The 15,077-nt window shown below is 36.2% G+C and overlaps 1 protein-coding gene across 2 annotated transcripts in view; it reads left to right on the top strand.

Annotated features, from left to right (window-relative positions):
• The window catches only part of LOC128700934 (fibrinogen-like protein 1), a 50,245-nt gene that overhangs the window by 19,205 nt on the left and 15,963 nt on the right, over window positions 1-15,077 (top strand). For both annotated transcript variants that reach the window (XR_011391094.1, XM_070080174.1), the window contains 2 exons: window positions 8,818-8,975; window positions 9,175-9,304. Coding sequence is in view for 1 of the 2 variants with exons in the window: in XM_070080174.1 (XP_069936275.1) it covers window positions 8,818-8,975; window positions 9,175-9,304 (288 nt within the window). In the remaining variant the exon portion in view is untranslated. The remainder of the gene's footprint in view (window positions 1-8,817; window positions 8,976-9,174; window positions 9,305-15,077) is intronic.

The following is a 15,077-nucleotide window of genomic DNA, read 5'->3' as shown; positions in this document are numbered from 1 at the left end:
TAGGATATCTGTCAAATAAACTATCCTCTGTCCTCTACCAAGGCTTTAGAAGTGAGTCCAAAGAAATGTCCCTAGGTCCCATGCTATTTAATATTCTGATTAATGCCCTCCTTAATGGTTTACCTGCCTCACCTAAACATATACCTATAAGCTATGCTGATGACATTATGATACATACAACAATGCATAAGAAGATGAATACCATTCTTAATGAAGTTCAAGCAATTTGAAATCGACTAGGCCTCATAATATCTTCCTCTAAAACAAAGATATTAACAAGCAAACGACATCCCCCACCCATCTATTTGCAGGTTAAATCATTAGCTAAGTTAAAACCTACAGATATCTTGGTGTAGATGTACCTTTTAACAAATTCACTATACCACAACTAAATAAGAAATGCAAAGCTAGGCTAAATGCTCTCAAAGCTGTTACTGGCTACAATCCCAACTATGGTGCTAATGTGAGAATCGTGAGAATGATGTACATAGCCTATGTTAGGTCCTTAATTGATTATGCTGCTCCCATGTTGATATTAGCTAGGGAAAGTTCTCTCCGACCCTTGGAGTTAATGCAAAATGAAGCTCTCAGGATTATTCTTGGCTGTCCTAAATCTACAAAGGTTCTTAAAATGAGGAAGAAGCTTGGTATTTCTAGTATGAGTGACACCATTATTGAGATTAACACTGTATTCGGTATTAGAATGTTGAGAAATGAACCAGACTCTGTCACTATGAATCTTGTAGATGAATGGTTCAGAGAACCGACACATTGATAAATTAGACACATGTGCAACTCTTGGATATCTTTATTGAGGAAACGTTTCGCCACACAGTGGCTTCATCAGTGAATACAAAGGAGGAGAATGGGGTAAACAGTCCCTCGACCTTGAGTCGATGTGGACAGTCCATCAATCAAAATTGATGGACTGACCACATCATTTACAGATTACAATAATAATAATAATAATATAATAATAATAACAATAATAATAATAATAATAATAATAATAATAATAATAATAATAATAATAACAATAATAATTTAAATAAAACAATGATGGTACATAACATTCCCTAGTTTATCTTATAAATAAACTGGAGTTATTTCCTCCCTCAGAGTTACAGAACCACGTACATAGTAAGTAGGGCAGGATATACGCAAGCAATATGTAATAAGGTCAGTTGTGGAGTTTTCACAAGGAATATTTATTTATTTATTTATTTATTTATTTATTTACAATTTGAGCATACATACAGAGGTACAAAAAAATACAGATAAGAGCAGCATGCCAAAGCCACTTATACTATGCATAGCATTACGGGCTGGCTTAAAATTAACTTAAGATTAACTAAGCAATGATGAAATCAGTGATAAAACATTAATGTAAACAGATAACTATAAAGCACAAATGAGTATTACAAAGACAGGTCATATGGTTGCATGCATTGTTGTACATTCAGTCGTATGGAGTATTCTGTTAGGTAGTGTATTTAAAAAATAATAAAGTTTTAGGTTTTAGGTTTAACATTTATGTGATATAATTGTGAGAAACATTTAAGATATACAATTTATAAGGTTCAGTTATTCAGTATTTATTTGGTTTTGGGTGAGTAAGTGATCTTTGAGAAGAGACTTGAATTTATAAACAGGTAGTGTTTCTTTTATATTTACAGGTAATGAATTCCAGATTTTAGGGCCTTTTATGTGCATTGAGTTTTTGCATAGTGTGAGATGGACACGAGGAACATCAAAGAGTGATCTGTGCCTTGTGTTATGGTCATGTGTTCTGTTGAGGTTGGCAAGATGTTTGAGGGGAGGGTTAATATCAGAGTTAAGTGTTCTATGTATGTAATAGGTGCAGTAATAAGTATGGATGTTTTGTATGGTGAGTAGGTTTAGTGTATTGAATATTGGTGGAGTGTGCTGCCTGTAGTGAGAATTTGTTATCATTCTAACTGCAGCCTTTTGTTGGGTAATTAGTGGTCTGAGATGGTTAATTGTTGTTGAGCCCCATGCACAAATTCCATAGGTGAGATAGGGGTAAATAAGAGGGCCAGGAGGGCTGACTGTGGAACATAGTACCGTATCTTCGATAGTATGCCTACAGTCTTGGAAATTTTCTTAGAAATTTGTTGTATATGTGTATGAAATTTGAGTCTATTATCAAGGTGGATTCCTAAGAATTTTCGCTCTGTTAGCTTTGTGATAGGTGATCCGTTTATCATTATGTTAAGAGGGACATCTGTAGCTCTGTTACCAAACTGAATGAAGTAGGTTTTGTCAATGTTTAGTGTAAGTTTGTTAGTCCTCATCCAGGTAGATATTTTCTGTAATTCGGTATTTACAGTATTGGCTAGCGTGACTGGGCTCGGGTGAGAGAAGACGTATGTAGTGTCATCTGCAAATAGTGTGGGTTTGAGTAATTGCGAAGCATTTGGAAGGTCATTTATGTATAGGAGAAAGAGAAGAGGGCCAAGGACACTTCCCTGTGGGACACCAACTGTAATTGGTTGCACAGAAGAGTTTGCCCTATTTGCGTACACATATTGGCTTCTGTTGCTGAGGTATGACTTGAGGTAGTTGAGGGAGTGCCCTCTTATACCATAGTGTGACAATTTTACGTGGAGCAAGTCATGGTCAACTGTATCAAAAGCTTTACGTAAGTCAATGAAGATCCCCAGTGGGACTTCTTTTTTCTCTATTGCAGTGTATATATGTTCTAGCATGTGTATAATAGCATCATTAGTATTTTTATTAGGCCTGAATCCAAATTGGCAGGGGTTGAGTATGTTTTGGGAGATAAGGTAGGAGTAGATTCGTTTATGAATTAATTTTTCGAAGATTTTTGAGAGAGGGTGTAAGTTGGATATTGGCCTATAGTTATTCAACTCTGTTTGGTCTCCTCCTTTGTGGATCGGGGTGACCCTTGCTATTTTGAGTACTGTAGGGAAGGTGGAGGATTCTATGGATTTGTTAAAGAGTGTTGCAATGATTGGTGATAGCACTTGTGACAGTTTTTTGTATATAAAGGGTGGTAAGGTATTTAAATCTCCTGCCTTGTTTTTTAGTGCGTTGATAATAAGGGAGACTTCGTATGGGTTAGTCGGAGCTAGGAACAGTGTGTTCGGGTAGTTGCCGGTGAGGTAGTCATTTGGTGGGGTATCTGAGCTTGGGATTTTATTGGCAAGGTTTTGTCCTATAGTGGAGAAGAAATCATTGAGTCTGTTTGCTGTTTCTGTTGGTGGGAGTTGGGGTTCATCTGATTTTGGTAATTTTATTTCGCTATTTCGTGATATCTTTTTTGTTCCTAGAATTTCTGATAGGGTTTTCCAGGTCTTTTTTATATCACCTCGTAAGTTGGATAATCTGTTCTCATAATACAATTTTTTTGCCCTTCTTATCAGGCTGGTTAGGATTGACGAGTAACGTTTTGTTTGGTCTCTGGTTATGTGACCCATTCTGTACTGTTTTTCATATTGGTGTTTTGTATTTATGGATTTGAGAATGCTTGATGTTAGCCAGGGACTGTTCAGTCTCTTAGCTGTCATCTGTTTAGTTTTTTTTAGGGCAGTGCTTGTTATAGAGGTATTGGGTCTTTTTTAGAAAATTATTAATACATTCGTCAATATCTGTATAGATTTCTAGCTCAGTGTGCCAATCAATGTTTGCTACTGCTGTTGTGAAGTTATTAATGGCTGCCTCATTGTGAAGTCTGAAGGTGACTTTAGTAGTGTCTTGGGGTAGTTTACCAAGAGTTGTTATGAGGAAAGTAGGGTAGTGGTCTGTGGTATTATCTGTAATTATGCCTGATTTTAAAGGGGATATGGTGTTGGTCCAGATGTGGTCAAGTAGGGAAACACTAGTCTCTGTAACTCTTGTAGGTTTTGTTACTGTTGGTAGTAACATACAGTTACTCATTGTGTTTGTGAATTCAGTAATGTGTGGGTCCTGGTCTTGCAGGAGATTTATATTGAAGTCACCTGAGAGTAGTAAGTGATCTTTGTTCATGCGTGCATCAGTTATCATACTTCCTAGGTTTTGACTAAATTGGCTAATGTTTGACTGTGGAACTCTGTAGATGTTTATCAATGTGAGAGGTTTTTGTAGGTATTTGGATTTGAATTTAGCTATTATATATTCCCCATGTTCATCCCTTGTGTAAGTATTAGTGATACATTCTAGTTGGTCTGAGTAGTATATGGCTGTGCCACCCCCTTGTTGGTCTGGCCTACAGTTGTGTATGGCTGTGTAACCAGGAATGGCATAGACATCTGTACTATCAGGCTTTAGCCAGGTTTCAGTTAGTGTAATGATGGACATATTGGCATGTTAGGAATTTAGTAATGCTATGAGGTCATCGTAATGCTTGCTTAAAGATCTGATATTGTAGTTAAAGATAGTTATGTTGTTGTTGACACTGAGAAGTGCCTTTGATTGTTCTGCAGTGTAGTAATTACAGTAACTGTTTGGTTCATTTAAGTCATTAAATAAGAGGTTGGTATCAGGATCAATGCTTGTAATCATAAGATTTGTAGTGAATCTATAGTTAGAATTAAGTAAAAAACAAAGTAAATAGTCTTAAGCTAAAAAATAGCACCTGAATTATTTAACAAATGTAAAATAATGAGCTAAGGTAGTTTTTTTTTAAAGCTAAAATAAAGGAGACAATATAAAAGGGACTAATACAAATAAAGTGATGATCAAATAGTGGAGCTTGGGAATATGATAGTAGGTAGTACTATAAAGGTAATTTTTTAAAGTTAGAATTATAGTATAAAATTATAATATAAAAGGGACTAATATAGGTTGTGGTGAACAATAAAGTGGTAATCAAATAAATGAGCTTTGGAATATAATGGCAAAATTGTGAACTTATTCTACTTTAGCACCTGAGAATAGCACCTTGATTATTTTAACAATTGTGAATATATAAACTAGGGTAGTTATATAAAGCTAAAATAAAGGAGAAAATATATAAGGGACTAAAATTAAGTAATGGTAAGCAAAGTTAAATGGGCAGATGGTAGGAATTATAATATAAACTTATAATATAAAAATACAATTTGAAATGGTACTTGCAATTGCACTAGAGTCTGGTATAGGTTGTTGACAAGATCAAGATTATACCTAGATTTAAATTGACAAAATAAAATTCACAATTAAAGTACCAAAAGAATAATAGTAAAAAAATAACAATGGTAATGTCTTGGTTATAATATGATAGTAAGATGGTAGACAGGTACCCAGGTACACAGGTACAAAGGATAATATAAAGGTTGGGGTTGAATATACAAACTTGAAAATTTGGCAACAAAATGTAATGGGAAGTATAAGATGATGTTTAATGTACAAAAGTAAAATTGACTGGTAGTAAATATGGTGTTTAATAAAATTTTAGTAAGTAATAATGATTACAAAAAAGTGAAAAAGTAATGTTTATTTCATTCAATATTGCACTGGTAGTTATACTTGAGGTTATATGGCAGTACAAGGTAATTAAGAGTAATCTAAGATAGTAAATGTGGTATTAAAACAGGTAAAGGTAATTAGACAAGTAATGGTTATTAAATGTCAAAAATGTTAAGAGTAAATTGAAATTTTAGTAAAAATGATAATAATTAATTTTAGTAAGTAATATCAATTGATAGTATTTAAAAAAATATGAGGTAGTAATATGGACAGAGAAAGTATCAATTCAGCTAATGTTTAAGCGAACAATAGTAAATAACAAAATCACATAAGGTGACTTATGCTTACTAGTAAAATCACAAAATGAGGTAGTTGATTATTTAAATACTAAGAGATTGTACAATGAAATTTGAACAATAATGGAGCAAAACATTCACTACACTACATAGGCTTTTAGGTTGGACGTTGTTTAGTTATTCTCTGTAAGATTAGTATCCCTGAGAAATCGTGATAGATCATTCTCGTTCGTGATTGTGTACAGTTGACCTACATTTGTTTTCCTAACAAGAATTTTCCCATCCCGTGTGAAGCATTGGTGTATTGTGTCATTATTCTCCCGCTTAAGTTTTCTGACTCTATACAGGAGGTTCTGACGTTTTTTGGTAAGACACTCGTTTATGTATACCTCTTTTTTTACTTTAATAGATGCAATGATTAAGTCTTTTTTCCTGTCATGTGAGTGGAATCTAAGCATAACACTTTTTCTACCATGGGATCCTAGTAACCTGGCTTCTTTTATTTCAGACTCTGGTACAATAACACTTGTTTGGTCCTTTATGATCTGCAGAGTAATTTCTTTACTGTTTGTTTGGTTCATATCACTGGGAAAAAGTGGACTGTTAACTATTACTGCGTCCGATAGTTTATCTTGTTCAGTTTTATCTTCTTGGAGAGCAAAGTAGTCACTGAACTGGTTATCTAAGTTGTTCTTCCATTCTTTTACTGCTTCTTCAACCTTTGTATTAAGAGATATTATTTGTTGGGTATGGCTATCTATGACTGTTTGGATGGTCTTGTCACAGTTAGTCATTCCTGGTGTTGATAACTTTTGTTCAAGACTGAGGATTTTGTTTTCGAGTTGTGTCATCCTGGTGTCTTGTTTTGTTAGTGTCTCTCGAAGATTCATATTTTCAATAACTAAGTTGGAGATGCATGACTTTAGGGTATCTGGATCGTTGGTCATACCTGAGAGACTACTTGGTAGGTTGAATCCGGGGAAGAGAGGGGAGGACGGGCTGGTGGCAGCCATGTTTGTTGTTATTGTTGTGGTGTCGCCTTGAGTGGTGGTGAGTGGGGTGGTTGCTGGGCCGGCGTCCTCCTGACTACACTTGTTGAATAGTTGATTTTTCGGTGTTTTCTTGCTGGCCTTGGTGCTGTTTCCTCTTAGATTGCGCCTCATAATACTACAGGAATTGTTGTAGTTAAGAAGAAGTTGTAGTATACAAAGCTTAGGGTTACGTTGTTCGGCTGGCAGCGGGGTGTTGCTTTCGGTTTGTTTGCAGTCTTCCTTTGATCTCTATTTTTTCGATTTGTAGGTTTCACTGTTGGTAATCTTTGGTCATTCTGGGTGCTACGTTGGGTAGTGCAGTTTTGCTTGTAACTAGGTCATCATAGGAGAATTGGTAGCTCTGGTAGTTGGAGAAAAGTATGGAGCTTGGAAGTCGCTGCTGCCGCTGCCACTAAACGTGGCTAAACGTGAACGTATACAGCCTCGCATACTCTGCTAATCCTAGCAAAACCATTGAAAACGTAAGAACCACACATACATTATATATAAAATTAATAATAGCTACAAATTCACAGTAACAGTGGGTAAATACTAACTATATACTGCACAGGGCAGTACACATACATACCAGCTTATGTCTACCTCGGCTGATGCTCACAGATAAACTGACAGTGTGAAATAGAGGCAGCCTCAGGAAGTGAGTGACGCGTACTGGACAGGTCGATCTGGGCTACTGAGTGACTTTTGTCCTGAAGCATACTTGTCAAAATACTTTTGGGTTTCCACACACTTAGCTATATATTTCTTCTTTTATAATACTGTATATTAGTTTTTGATGTTTATTGTTATTTGGTTTAACTTTATTACTTACTTATAATAGGTTTACTTTACAACTTTATATACTAAGACAAAGTTAACAATAATCCTCATACCGGGTACCGCATTGTTTTCTTGATTTTCAGAATTCATAATTTTTTTTCTGTCACCCCTCCATTACCCCCCAAAAATGGTTAAATTACCCCCAGGGGGTAATTTACCCCCAGTTTGGGAACCACTGGTCTAGACTCTCACTTGACTGTGTAGACTCTCACTTGACTGTGTAGACTCTCACTTGACTGTGTAGACTCTCACTTGACTGTGTAGACTCTCACTTGACTGTGTAGACTCTCACTTGACTGTGTAGACTCTCACTTGACTGTGTAGACTCTCACTTGACTGTGTAGACTCTCACTTGACTGTGTAGACTCTCACTTGACTGTGTAGACTCTCATTTGACGATTTTATTAAAGATAATATGAAAAATATATCCTGATTTTTTTACAAAAATTTGTGAATTCATTATTATATGATAACATTAGTTACTTAGAAGAAGCTTTATAATAATTACTTGACAGTGTAAGTGACAGTATCAAACACTACACTGCCTCAGTTGACCTTGTATGGTGACTCATACCTCATACCTGGATGTTACTTGACAGTGTAAGTGACAGTATCAAACACTACACTGCCTCAGTTGACCTTGTATGGTGACTCATACCTCATACCTGGATGTTACTTGACAGTGTAAGTGACAGTATCAAACACTACACTGCCTCAGTTGACCTTGTATGGTGACTCATACCTCATACCTGGATGTTACTTGACAGTGTAAGTGACAGTATCAAACACTACACTGCCTCAGTTGACCTTGTATGGTGACTCATACCTCATACCTGGATGTTAGTTGACAGTGTAAGTGACAGTATCAAACACTACACTGCCTCAGTTGACCTTGTATGGTGACTCATACTTCATACCTGGATGTTACTTGACAGTGTAAGTGACAGTATCAAACACTACACTGCCTCAGTTGACCTTGTATGGTGACTCATACCTCATACCTGGATGTTACTTGACAGTGTAAGTGACAGTATCAAACACTACACTGCCTCAGTTGACCTTGTATGGTGACTCATACCTCATACCTGGATGTTACTTGACAGTGTAAGTGACAGTATCAAACACTACACTGCCTCAGTTGACCTTGTATGGTGACTCATACCTCATATCTAGATGCACAATGTCAGTGTCTTAAAAACAAACACACAGAGTGTAGCTATAACTAAAGTGTTAAACAGTTCTGCAGAAGGTGTGAGTGTACTGTGTACGATAGAAGAGGAACACATGTGGACGGTGTTCCTCGCCCGCCAGCGCCAGACTCCACAAGAGAACTTCAACAGGCCCTGGCAAGACTACAAGACTGGCTTCGGTGACCCACGTGGAGAATATTGGCTGGGTAAGACCTGTTATCTTGTAGTTCATTCTGACGTGTTGGAGTTCATGAAACTCTATGTTGCATTTCATGTAGTGCCATGTGTTGTGTTGTAGTTACTGTAGCTCTCAGTATAAATTATGAAGTACATATGATGTACATGTTGATAATGTTACATTATCAGTGAAGATTGTGAATGTCAGAGTGTTGTGATCACCTGCAGGTAATGACAACCTTCACGCCCTGACTAGCGGAGGTCGTCGTTACCGACTCAAGGTGATCGCTACCAACCTGCAAGGAGAACAACATTCTGCAGAGTGGGAGACGTTTAAGGTGGCCAATGAAGCTAACAAGTATGTGTTAACTCTGTTGCTTATTTTGTTATATTCTTCTCCTGCATGTTAGTGTAAGTGATGTAGCTAACAGGTAATTAATGTTAGTCTATAACAACCTTACCTATAATTTATAAGATTTTTTCCTATAAGAATAATTATATCAGTTATTGGGTCTCTCAGTTAAAAACTTTCCAAAACAATAGAAAATAGAGATATACTGATATGCTGAGTTGATATACTAAGATTCACTGTTAATTATATATTTTAAATATCTTGAAAAGTTTTCTTAATCATTGGATAAGCACTTCCAGGTGTGAGAAATATCTAAGTCATCTAGTTAAGTTTGTCTTACTTCTAACTCATTAATAGCTAAACAGATCAACTTTTTAAATATGGCAGATAATTTGTGCAAGTCAAAGTCACTTGATAATAATACTGACTCTGGGTGTGTAATAATACTGACTCTCTGGGCCTATAATAATACTGACTCTCTGGGTGTGTAATAATACTGACTCTCTGGGTCTATAATAATACTGACACTCTGGGTGTATAATAATACTGACTCTCTGGGTGTGTAATAATACTGACTCTCTGGGCCTATAATAATACTGACACTCTGGGTGTATAATAATACTGACTCTCTGGGTGTATAATAATACTGACTCTCTGGGTGTGTAATAATACTGACTCTCTGGGCCTATAATAATATTGACTCTCTGGGTGTGTAATAATACTGACTCTCTGGGTGTGTAATAATACTGACTCTCTGGGTCTATAATAATACTGACTCTCTGGGTGTGTAATAATGCTGACTCTCTGGGTGTATAATAATGCTGACTCTCTGGGTGTATAATAATGCTGACTCTCTGGGTGTATAATAATGCTGACTCTCTGGGTGTATAATAATGCTGACTCACTGGGTGTATAATAATGCTGACTCTCTGGGTTTATAATAATACTGACTCTCTGTGTTTATAATAATACTGACTCTCTGGGTGTATAATAATACTGACTCTCTGGGTGTATAATAATGCTGACTCTCTGGGTGTATAATAATACTGACTCTCTGGGTGTGTAATAATACTGACTCTCTGGGTCTATAATAATACTGACTTTCTGGGTGTGTAATAATACTGACTCTCTGGGTCTATAATAATACTGACTCTCTGGGTGTATAATAATACTGACTCTCTGGGTGTGTAATAATACTGACTCTCTGGGTCTATAATGATACTGACTCTCTGGGTGTATAATAATAGTGACTCTCTGGGTCTATAATAATACTGGCTCTCAGGGTCTATAATAATACTGACTCTCTGGGTCTATAATAATACTGACTCTCTGGGTCTATAATAATACTGACTCTCTGGGTGTGTAATAATACTGACTCTCTGGGTCTATAATAATACTGACTCTCTGGGTGTATAATAATACTGACTCTCTGGGTGTATAATAATGCTGACTCACTGGGTTTATAATAATACTGACTCTCTGGGTTTATAATAATACTGACTCTCTGGGTGTATAATAATGCTGACTCTCTGGGTGTATAATAATACTGACTCTCTGGGTGTATAATAATGCTGACTCTCTGGGTTTATAATAATACTGACTCTCTGGGTTTATAATAATACTGACTCTCTGGGTGTATAATAATACTGACTCTCTGGGTGTATAATAATACTGACTCTCTGGGTGTATAATAATACTGACTCTCTGGGTGTGTAATAATACTGACTCTCTGGGTCTATAATAATACTGACTCTCTGGGTGTATAATAATACTGACTCTCTGGGTGTGTAATAATACTGACTCTCTGGGTCTATAATGATACTGACTCTCTGGGTGTATAATAATGCTGACTCACTGGGTGTATAATAATGCTGACTCTCTGGGTGTATAATAATACTGACTCTCTGGGTCTATAACAATACTGACTCTCTGGATGTATAATAATACTGACTCTCTGGATGTATAATAATACTGACTCTCTGGGTGTATAATAATACTGACTCTCTGGGTTTATAATAATACTGACTCTCTGGGTTTATAATAATACTGACTCTCTGGGTGTATAATAATGCTGACTCTCTGGGTGTATAATAATACTGACTCTCTGGGTGTATAATAATGCTGACTCTCTGGGTGTATAATAATACTGACTCTCTGGGTGTGTAATAATACTGACTCTCTGGGTCTATAATAATACTGACTCTCTGGGTGTGTAATAATACTGACTCTCTGGGTCTATAATAATACTGACTCTCTGGGTGTATAATAATACTGACTCTCTGGGTGTGTAATAATACTGACTCTCTGGGTCTATAATAATACTGACTCTCTGGGTGTATAATAATACTGACTCTCTGGGTGTGTAATAATACTGACTCTCTGGGTCTATAATGATACTGACTCTCTGGGTGTATAATAATAGTGACTCTCTGGGTCTATAATAATACTGGCTCTCTGGGTGTATAATAATAGTGACTCTCTGGGTCTATAATAATACTGGCTCTCTGGGTGTATAATAATACTGACTCTCTGGGTCTATAATAATACTGACTCTCTGGGTGTATAATAATAGTGACTCTCTGGGTCTATAATAATACTGGCTCTCAGGGTCTATAATAATACTGACTCTCTGGGTCTATAATAATACTGACTCTCTGGGTCTATAATAATACTGACTCTCTGGGTGTATAATAATACTGACTCTCTGGGTGTGTAATAATACTGACTCTCTGGGTGTATAATAATACTGACTCTCTGGGTGTATAATAATACTGACTCTCTGGGTCTATAATAATACTGACTCTCTGGGTGTATAATAATACTGACTCTCTGGGTGTATAATAATACTGACTCTCTGGGTGTATAATAATACTGACTCTCTGGGTGTATAATAATACTGACTCTCTGGGTGTATAATAATACTGACTCTGGGTCTATAATAATACTGGCTCTATGGGTCTATAATAATACTGACTCTCTGAGTCTATAATAATACTGACTCTCTGGGTCTATAATATTACTGATTCTCTGGGTCTATAATAATACTGACTCTCTGGGTGTATAATAATACTGACTCTCTGGGTTTATAATAATACTGACTCTCTGGGTGTATAATAATGCTGACTCTCTGGGTGTATAATAATACTGACTCTCTGGGTGTATAATAATGCTGACTCTCTGGGTGTATAATAATACTAACTCTCTGGGTGTGTAATAATACTGACTCTCTGGGTCTATAATAATACTGACTCTCTGGGTGTGTAATAATACTGACTCTCTGGGTCTATAATAATACTGACTCTCTGGGTGTGTAATAATACTGACTCTCTGGGTCTATAATAATACTGACTCTCTGGGTGTATAATAATACTGACTCTCTGGGTGTATAATAATGCTGACTCACTGGGTTTATAATAATACTGACTCTCTGGGTTTATAATAATACTGACTCTCTGGGTGTATAATAATGCTGACTCTCTGGGTGTATAATAATACTGACTCTCTGGGTGTATAATAATGCTGACTCTCTGGGTTTATAATAATACTGACTCTCTGGGTTTATAATAATACTGACTCTCTGGGTGTATAATAATGCTGACTCTCTGGGTGTATAATAATACTGACTCTCTGGGTGTATAATAATGCTGACTCTCTGGGTGTATAATAATACTAACTCTCTGGGTGTGTAATAATACTGACTCTCTGGGTCTATAATAATACTGACTCTCTGGGTGTGTAATAATACTGACTCTCTGGGTCTATAATAATACTGACTCTCTGGGTGTGTAATAATACTGACTCTCTGGGTCTATAATAATACTGACTCTCTGGGTGTATAATAATACTGACTCTCTGGGTGTGTAATAATACTGACTCTCTGGGTCTATAATAATACTGACTCTCTGGGTGTATAATAATACTGACTCTCTGGGTGTGTAATAATACTGACTCTCTGGGTCTATAATGATACTGACTCTCTGGGTGTATAATAATAGTGACTCTCTGGGTCTATAATAATACTGGCTCTCTGGGTGTATAATAATAGTGACTCTCTGGGTCTATAATAATACTGGCTCTCTGGGTGTATAATAATACTGACTCTCTGGGTCTATAATAATACTGACTCTCTGGGTGTATAATAATAGTGACTCTCTGGGTCTATAATAATACTGGCTCTCAGGGTCTATAATAATACTGACTCTCTGGGTCTATAATAATACTGACTCTCTGGGTCTATAATAATACTGACTCTCTGGGTGTATAATAATACTGACTCTCTGGGTGTGTAATAATACTGACTCTCTGGGTGTATAATAATACTGACTCTCTGGGTGTATAATAATACTGACTCTCTGGGTCTATAATAATACTGACTCTCTGGGTGTATAATAATACTGACTCTCTGGGTGTATAATAATACTGACTCTCTGGGTGTATAATAATACTGACTCTCTGGGTCTATAATAATACTGGCTCTATGGGTCTATAATAATACTGACTCTCTGAGTCTATAATAATACTGACTCTCTGGGTGTATAATAATACTGACTCTCTGGGTCTATAATATTACTGATTCTCTGGGTCTATAATAATACTGACTCTCTGGGTCTATAATATTACTGATTCTCTGGGTCTATAATAATACTGACTCTCTGGGTGTATAATAATACTGACTCTCTGGGTCTATAATATTACTGATTCTCTGGGTCTATAATAATACTGACTCTCTGGGTGTATAATAATACTGACTCTCTGGGTTTATAATAACACTGACTCTCTGGGTCTATAATAATACTGACTCTCTGGGTCTATAATAATACTGACTCTCTGAGTCTATAATAATACTGACTCTCTGGGTCTATAATAATACTGACTCTCTGAGTCTATAATAATACTGACTCTCTGGGTCTATAATATTACTGATTCTCTGGGTCTATAATAATACTGACTCTCTGGGTCTATAATATTACTGATTCTCTGGGTCTATAATAATACTGACTCTCTGGGTCTATAATATTACTGATTCTCTGGGTCTATAATAATACTGACTCTCTGGGTCTATAATAATACTGACTCTCTGGGTGTATAATAATACTGACTCTCTCGGTTTATAATAACACTGACTCTCTGGGTCTATAATAATACTGACTCTCTGGGTCTATAATATTACTGATTCTCTGGGTCTATAATAATACTGACTCTCTGAGTCTATAATAATACTGACTCTCTGGGTCTATAATATTACTGATTCTCTGGGTCTATAATAATACTGACTCTCTGGGTCTATAATAATACTGACTCTCTGGGTTTATAATAATACTGACTGGGTCTATAATAATACTGACTCTCTGGGTCTATAATAATACTGACTCTCTGGGTCTATAATAATACTGACTCTCTGGGTTTATAATAATACTGACTGGGTCTATAATAATACTGACTCTCTGGGTCTATAATAATACTGACTCTCTGGGTCTATAATAATACTGACTCTCTGGGTCTATAATATTACTGATTCTCTGGGTCTATAATAATACTGACTCTCTGGGTCTATAATAATACTGACTCTCTGGGTTTATAATAATACTGACTGGGTCTATAATAATACTGACTCTCTGGGTCTATAATAATACTGACTCTCTGGGTTTATAATAATACTGATTCTCTGGGTCTATAATATTACTGATTCTCTGGGTCTATAATATTACTGATTCTCTGGGTCTATAATAATACTGACTCTCTGGGTTTATAATAATACTGACTCTCTGGGTTTATAATA

The sequence above is a fragment of the Cherax quadricarinatus genome, unplaced genomic scaffold (assembly GCF_038502225.1).
Source record: "Cherax quadricarinatus isolate ZL_2023a unplaced genomic scaffold, ASM3850222v1 Contig194, whole genome shotgun sequence".
NCBI classification, from domain to species: Eukaryota; Metazoa; Arthropoda; class Malacostraca; order Decapoda; family Parastacidae; genus Cherax; species Cherax quadricarinatus.
The sequence above is the reverse complement of the archived record's forward strand: the minus strand, read 5'-3'. Positions and strand labels throughout refer to the sequence as shown.